The following is an 8,106-nucleotide window of genomic DNA, read 5'->3' as shown; positions in this document are numbered from 1 at the left end:
ACAGGACGACTGGAGGTTATTTTTTTCAAAATGCTCAACAATCAGTGAAAGGGCTGTGAACCTCTGCTGAGAGGTCCATCGAAAACCTACCTAAGGCAGACTCTGAATAAATTTGGTGGTTCCCTGTCAGTTGTTTTTTTCTCTCCAAATTACCTTATTTTCAACCTTTTAAATTATTTTATCTATTCAAAAGAAGGATGACTTGGAATTCAGGCTCCCAAGCTCTAAAAACTTTATTTCATTAATATACTGTATTTTTAGCAAATATAATTCCCATTTTTGAGGTAAATGATTTGAGAGAGAAAAAAAAACTTCTTCCTTTCAGAAAAATATAATAACAATAGCTCAATTTATTGGGGACTTTATTACATTCTGCACACTCCAAAGCAAATTTAAACCAAAAATGATTCTTTTTCCTTCTCTGATAAACATCAAAGACATTTGGAGAGAAACGTACAGACATTTTTATAAGGAGAGCAACATTGTTAACTTCCCCCTTTGTACGTCTTTACCTCTGTTCACCTTAACTTTCATGTTTTAATTTTTTATATAAATATTTTTATATTCAATCTTTTTTTTTCACAAGAAGGTTTTCTACAAATTTTTGAAATCCTGTAATTATGAATGTTTACACATCTTCTCCTTCCCAAGACCCCAAAGCAATGCTAATGGTTCTGTGACATGAGAACCTCATTTGTAGCATATCGACTCTTCAAGAGAGTGGTCATCCAATCCTTTATTTGTCAACTAAACATTTATTTTTTGTTGTGGGTGGCCCATCAGGCCTTGTCAGTTGCAATTATCACTTTGAAAACAAAATAAAACAAAACAAAACAACAAATGGAACACAAGGAAAGCTCTGTCCTAATAGGACAAACCTTTCATTATTCAGCCACAAGTTACCATAGTTACCACCATCATCCCCAAATCCAACTATTCGTAGTTTTACACATATTAAAACATTTTGTTCAACCACAAGAAAAAGGAGATACTTTAGCCCAGCCTCTCCCATTCTGGTACAACTATCAGTTTTCTTGCAGCTTTATTTCAGCACATCAGGCAGGGAAAGGAGCCTTGTGCCAAAATACTGTGTTGCCCACATGATGTGGAAGAGAGGTCAATGGGCAATGCCCAGTGAAAGCAGGGGGAGATGTGCAAGAGAACTATTCCACTATCTCATATTTCTTGGGGTATTTGCACAAGGGAACACCCAGGCAAAGCATTTGGTATTGAAGGCTAAGCAACTGCAGTCTGAATATTTTGAGGAGAGAAGGCAAGGCCAAATCCATCCTAGGGCAGGTGTCATGTCTAAATAAGGATGATTGACATAGGGACATAGGACCTAGTGGTCTCTGGATAGATTGACTTCAGTTTTGAAACTTCCCAGCCACAGCCAGGCTGCTGAAGAATCCTGGGATTTGAAGTCCACCCTTCCAGAATGCACCTAGGTTGGGGAAAGCTGGCATAGGACTCAACAGAGCATTTTTTTAAAAAAAAAATCCTTCAAAGAATATTGAATCACAGATAAAGGATGAGGTTGAAATGAGAATAATATGATGTAATACAGGCGCTGCCATGCACATATGCCAGTGTCACAGGAAGTGTAGTTGGACTGTTATTTACCATTTTATTATTTTTATTATGAATGAATTTTCCTTGTTCTATCAACTTTATATCAATCTGTATTACACTCTGGAATAATGTCCCCACTGGACAGATCCAGTTGATTTTGCAGGGCATTGGAGAACGGAAAAGAGCACAAGAAAATCATCAACATGATCAATGCTGTATATTTACGCATTATGATATCAAAAAGGACCCAATTTGTAAAGCATCTGTACCAAACTACTATTTCCAAACAATTTAAACCCATTCTTTTTGTGAGAAAAGATATTAAAGAAAAAAACTGCAGTATCGATATACTTAGTCCCTTAAAGCATTTTGAACATTAATATTCATTAAAAACAAACTACATCTGCTCTTCACTATAGACACGGCAAAGAAGACGTATGCCTTTCTTCATTTATTTAGTGGAATACACTGTGAAGAGAGTGCTACATGCTGGTTGGATGTACAGTTTCTACTTAACTTGCTCTAACAAAATGAATCTTGTTATGGTTATATTGATGTACTATCCATAGTTCTCTAATGTTAAAGAGAAAAAAAAGTAAAACAAACAAACAAAAATCATATAAGTTTTTTTTTTTCCAGACTGAAAGAAGTTGATATTATGTTTAACTGAAGACTGCATTACTCAGTGTAAGCTGTGAAAAAAAAGCCCTCCATTAAAATGATGCCCAATATTATGCGTCAGAGCCATTGCTTATATTTTGATAAATGAAGAAAGATGTTGCTGGTAGATTGGCTGTTAAGAGTTATATACACGTAAGAAAAGTAGTGGCTGCAATCCTCAAATAATTTACTCCAGAATAGCTCTATTCTCATCAATATAGTTATTGTAGGCTGTGCTAAAATGGCCAGGAATAATCGTATGACCATCACAATCCACTTAAGATCTTAAACGTTCACTCCAAGAAGGCAGAGCATTTCTTTTCCCTAGAACTCACACCGATGATGGATCACATTGTGAAGCTTTTTCCAGACTGTACTCCCTCAGACTACAGGAGTTGGGACTAGGATTGCTCGTCTGAATACTGTAACACAAAAAGCCCAGCCTCTAACCATTAAAACAGGGGTGAGCAATTTCTCAGAGTCAGGGAGCAATGTCTGATTTTTTTCTCCTAGTGGCCAAGGGATGCAGTGGGTGGGCCAAGGTTGAAATGTCACAGAAGAGCTGGACCAAGATTTGGCCCTTCCTCCATTTTTGAATTCTCTTCCCCTACTTTTACTGGTGTCCTATGGCTATCTGAGAGTTAATCTACCAGGATTGTGGTGGTGGTGGTGAGTAAGTGCACTGTTGGGGTTTTTTTTTTGGCAGTATGGCCCTGAGAAGCTCCAGAAACTGTACAAAAGGAACATGGGGCCCCATGTGGTCCATAGATTACCCACCCCTGCATTAAAAACTAACAGCAAGTGATGACCCAAATAAGAAGGAAATAACCACTTGTTCTGATCAATATAACCCTGATGTTCTTCTCTTTTACAATTTTCATGGAAAGTTTTCAGCCAACCATCCTCCATCCACAGCTAGCAATACTGAGACACTATTTCTCAGGCTTTCTAAAGCAAGGTTCCCAGGAATACAGCTGATGACCAGCACACCTAAATAAAGATAAATGCACATATCTGATGCTCAGTCCAATTCTATATCTTTAAGGAATTATTCCCATTTGTAATGGTAAGATTTTAGCAGAATCCAAGTACAGACATCTTAAGCTGATATGATCAAGAACTTTGGACAGCTTTCAAACACTACGTAGGAGCAGCATGGATAGCTCATTGCTCCAGTCTTTACAGGAAAGTGTGCAAAGAGATAACATATTCTGAAACAAAGACATCTGTTCAAGGAGTTATTGAATAAGCTCTTGCTTTGGGTTTGATGGTGTAAGAGGAATCCAATTTCTTTCCTCTTCCCCAGCTTCTATGTAATATTTGAAACTATATAGTTTGTTTAGACTGAGGATGCAATTTTTAACACCATGTACATCAGGGCTGTTTTCTGAAATAGACTGTAGTCAAAAGATTGGCTTTTTCTCTTTTCTTTTTCAGCTGTGATAATGTAAAGGAATAGCTACTCAGATGTATCAGCTCCACAGACTTAATTTAATATCACTCTGAAAAGAAATTTCATTAGTATAAACAGCCTTTCTCAACCTCAGCAACTTTAGATGTATGGACTTCAACTCTCAGAGCTCCCCACCAGCATGCTGGCTGGTGAATTCTGGAAATTGAAGTCCACACATCTTAAAGTTGTGAAGTTGAGAAACACTGGTATAAAATATGGCAATATGTAGTTATGCCTTGTTCTAAAAAAAACAGAGAATAGTTATGATTTAATTTCAGTACCACTGGGGTCAGGTATTTAATGACATTTGGTTATCCAATTAAATTCTTCTCATTTCACAACAGCAGCTAAACTCTTCGGATGATGCATTATAGGAAATTTTGGATCTGCGAGGGAAGCAATAATCAAAGATGCTGATAAAATACACACTGATCCTGTTACAATTCCCATGCATTTCTGATCCTATTGATTTTAAGTGCAAATTTTAAAAGCCAAGTTTCAAGAGGAAAAAAAAAAGGGGGGGGGACACAATTAAACACCGTCTACCATCCTACATTTTTCTTTCGTGTTATCCTTTCTGTATTTTGGGAAACTTGGGCAAGCTTTCAAGGTTTGACTTTGTCAATCTTGCAAAGAATATAGACAGCAGGAAAAGAACCATTATGCAACAGGAAGCAACTAAGAAAATCCTTCAAACAACCAAAAAAAAAAAAAAAAGAGAAGAAAGATATTTAACATCCTATTAAATAAATAACTTAGGGAGAAATACAAAGGCATGGCATTAGCATACAAAGGGATGGGGAACCATACTATTTATTTTGTTAGAACAACTTTAATATGCTTATATTTCTTAATCCTATTCATCTCTTCCATATGAGACCATTCCAGAATCTTTTCTTCTTTCTGCATATGACCTATGTGCTTCCAGTAAATGCTTAACTGTTCACTGGATCATTAGGCATGAATGAAGTTCTTTGATTTGAGTTAGTATTCCATAAATAACTTTCCCTAATATCACTTGGTACATTGTCTCATATCCTTTAAGTTCTATCGGCAAGACAAAAAACAATAATCATGATTTGTTTTCACTGGAAAAAGCTCTGATCCCATTTGATCCCGCTTGTGTCTTGATTATAGGATATGACACATAACTAATTAGAGGTACTTCATGTTTCAACAGAAAGTACAAAACCTTCAGAGGCTTCCCCTTTTCAGGCAAGCAGACACCTGCTCTGTTTTTGCCTTTGTTCTTTGAGAGTACCACCAAATATTCCTGGCAAAATCTTTGGTTCAGCTGTGATCAATAGAAGAGGTCCTTCATCTGTGTGTCAACTACCATTGGAAGAAAATGAGCGGTAGTGTTTTTCCGCCTTGTTCTCTGTCCTTTCCTTGTCCCTCCTTTTCCATTCAAAGCCACAAACATTTGCTTCCCGTTGTTTTTCCAAAAGAATGAAGCATATGTATTGTATCCATTTTCTTCTATCCTCTCTTTTAGTTTGCAATCATTGTTAAACTCTTTCTGTATGAAAAGAAAAAGAAAACACAGACAAAGAACACAGACAATATCAGAAGGTGAGAAGGTGCAAGACCACTAAGAACAATCAAAAGAAATGGATGACTTTTGGGGTATGTTTAGAGCTGATTTTTATACATATGTTGGCTACCCCTTCTGCAGGGTTGTGTCCCTCCATGCACCTTTAAGGCTTGAACCAGAAGGTAGATTCAAAAAGCACAAAGAACTGGAGATGGTCATCAAGGTGTCCAAGCAACATTTATTTTATGGCCCAACATGCTTCAGACCAAAAAGTCCATTTTTAAGGTCAAATATCCTGTTTGCCAGAATGGTTGTTGCCCATAGGTGGTAGGTTTCTTTTGCCTCTTGACTCAGACCCAACTGTGTCAAACCTCACAATAAACGTTGCTTGGGCATTTCCTCTTCTCCATTGTTTGTATCATTCCTGCTTGGTAAACCGAAATGACAAATAAGCAGTGCACATGTTGGAATAAGATAATTTGCCTACCCTCTTAGCCTCAAACATTAGTGGTACAGCATACAGCCTTATTGTGCTGCTCTGCTGCAACAGCAGCAGCAGCAGCATCTATGTGTCAAAGAAGACCAAAGCAAAATGTGTGCAAGCTCATGGTACATCTACGTGGAACATACAGGCACCATTTCATAGATTAGCTCTTATAAACAACATGGTCTTATTTAGTTTGCACATTTTGCTTGATTTAAAGCAGGGTCGGGCAACCTTTAGATTATTGCTGATCACACTTAGCTAGGGTGACTAAGACCTGCAGTGGATTAAGTGATGATACAAAATGGATTCAGAGAGAGAGAGAGGGAGAGAGAGCACATGTGTAAGCATGAGCTGGTGGCTACATGTTGGCTGGAGGGCTCTGATTAGCTACCCTAATCTAAGGTGAGTCCCAAATTCTCCTTCTTGAATAAAATCTGCAGACAAATATGGATATGCTTTTATATTTGTAAAGAGGAATACCACTAATCTCTTTTTCTCTTCACATATTTTATGCTCACTTTTTAGCACACAAAGCAAGCATCCTTAAGCCCTGGAGACTCTTAAACCACCTCCAAAAGTTAAAACTCTTCAAAAACAATGAAAAAAGCAAATGTGTGATTGCTCTTCCCTAATCATTAGTCAATCTGAAGCTCACTTTTATCAAAGGGTTTGATATCCATTTGGATCCCTATGTTCACTGTTTTATGCTTTTTCAAATAATTGGGAATCTGGAAGTTACTGATTTGAAGTTGCCATTGATTATGGAAGGAATACTCTGACATATTCCACTCCAAAGTTGAAGAGTTGAGAAGAAGGGAAAAAGAAGGGCTCTAACATCCCCTAGGTAAGTCTGTATTACTAGCCCTTCTCTAAAAAAAGAGGAAAAAGTAAAAATTAGCATATAGAATTAGTAGAGAAATGAATGACTTGTTAGGTGGCCCAGTGAAGGACAAATCAGATATGACTTTAATTGCCCTAAACGACTAAGTAATTTCAAATTATGGTTTTAAGAGTACAGTCTGGAATTGTTTGGTTTCCTACATTCCAGAGTCCAGAATCTGATCAACAGTTATCTCTTATAGTTATGCTCTAATATACGGAAGATACAGATCTGGTCAATTTGTACTAAAGTTCCCTCTGTTGTAATCCCAATTAAAATCTCTCTGTGTTATTAACATACTTCTTTTAAAAAAAATATGTGCCTTCTGTTGATTCATTTGGCATCATGTCTGGTTTATAGCTTGGCTCTGAAATATATTTTAGAACCTTTGGTAATTGATTCAATCATTATGAAACAAGTTCTACCATGAACTATGTATGGATTCAAAACAGATTTAATTTGATTCTTCTGAAGTGGTTTTGTTATTGTTCTTGCTATCATTGTTTTCATCTCTAGAAATGGTATTGTTCTATCTCTAGCTTCCTTCTCAGGAGAAAAGGTATGACAAATATTAGACATCCCAATTTTGAATTGTCTTTGTCATCAATTATTAGTGCATGATCTTATATGGACTCCTTTTTAAAAAAAAAAAGGCATGCTGAAAAATGAGTGTATCTTTGAGGGAAAAAAAAAATATTGAGGCTCTTTTTTGTATCCATCTGCTTGTAAAAGCCAAAGTCCTCTATCATACCACTCTGTGACCACCCTAAAAAGTTTTATCAGGAATCCTAACTAATAGATTGTGGAAACCTTTCTGACATAATCATGGATTTTATACAAAATGTTCTGCAAGCCAGAGCCCAAAGTAGGAAAGTATTTTACAAAGTATTACTTTGATTTCAATTCTAGACTATTATAGCAGATCAGCACTGAGAGGATCTGAGCATTTTTGATGATCTCTGGAAAACATAAATATTTATATTTTTAGCAGCATTTCCTTGTTTGGCTTGTGGAAAAAGGATAATTAAATCAAGTAAGTTTGTACAAACACTAGGGGAACTCAGTGCCATTTCAAATGTGATGTCTATTAGACGTTTCACTGCTACATTATGGGGCATTGAGGGTTATGGGACAGTCTTGCTTCTAGAACTTTAGTCTACTGAAGTAATCAGATTAATCTATTACATTTATTTATTTCACTTATAAAAGTATTGTCATGCTGCTTATCAGCCCCAGCAAGAATTGCTGAAGTGGTTTAAATAATATATCAAACTAAACAAAGCACTGTACAAAGAAGAGAGTAAATCTAACCCATAAAACAAGACAGAGTTGTTCTCACTTCCTTCGGGTAGAAATCTTATAACCAAGATGCTGAATAAATGAATCGCTCTTTTTGTGCTGGCACATAGAACAGGGTCTTTTTAAACAACTCAAAAATGAATAATTATAATACTAAAGATTATTTTTAAATAAATATGAAACATATATTTATCTTTGAATGTACTGTAACTAGGGAAATA

The 8,106-nt window shown here is 36.3% G+C and overlaps 1 protein-coding gene across 1 annotated transcript in view; it reads right to left on the bottom strand.

The window, feature by feature from the left end:
• Nucleotides 1–3,593: 3,593 nt before the first annotated feature.
• The window catches only part of FGF10 (fibroblast growth factor 10), a 96,483-nt gene continuing 91,970 nt past the window's right edge, over nt 3,594–8,106 (bottom strand). The window contains exon 3 of the mRNA XM_063295687.1: nt 3,594–5,204. Within this exon, the coding sequence (XP_063151757.1) occupies nt 4,986–5,204 (219 nt within the window). The 3' untranslated portion in view covers nt 3,594–4,985. The remainder of the gene's footprint in view (nt 5,205–8,106) is intronic.

Source organism: Candoia aspera, chromosome 2 (genome assembly GCF_035149785.1).
Source record: "Candoia aspera isolate rCanAsp1 chromosome 2, rCanAsp1.hap2, whole genome shotgun sequence".
In the NCBI taxonomy this organism is placed as follows: domain Eukaryota; kingdom Metazoa; phylum Chordata; class Lepidosauria; order Squamata; family Boidae; genus Candoia; species Candoia aspera.
Note: the sequence above shows the minus strand (reverse complement) of the source record. Positions and strands in the feature narration are given on the sequence as shown.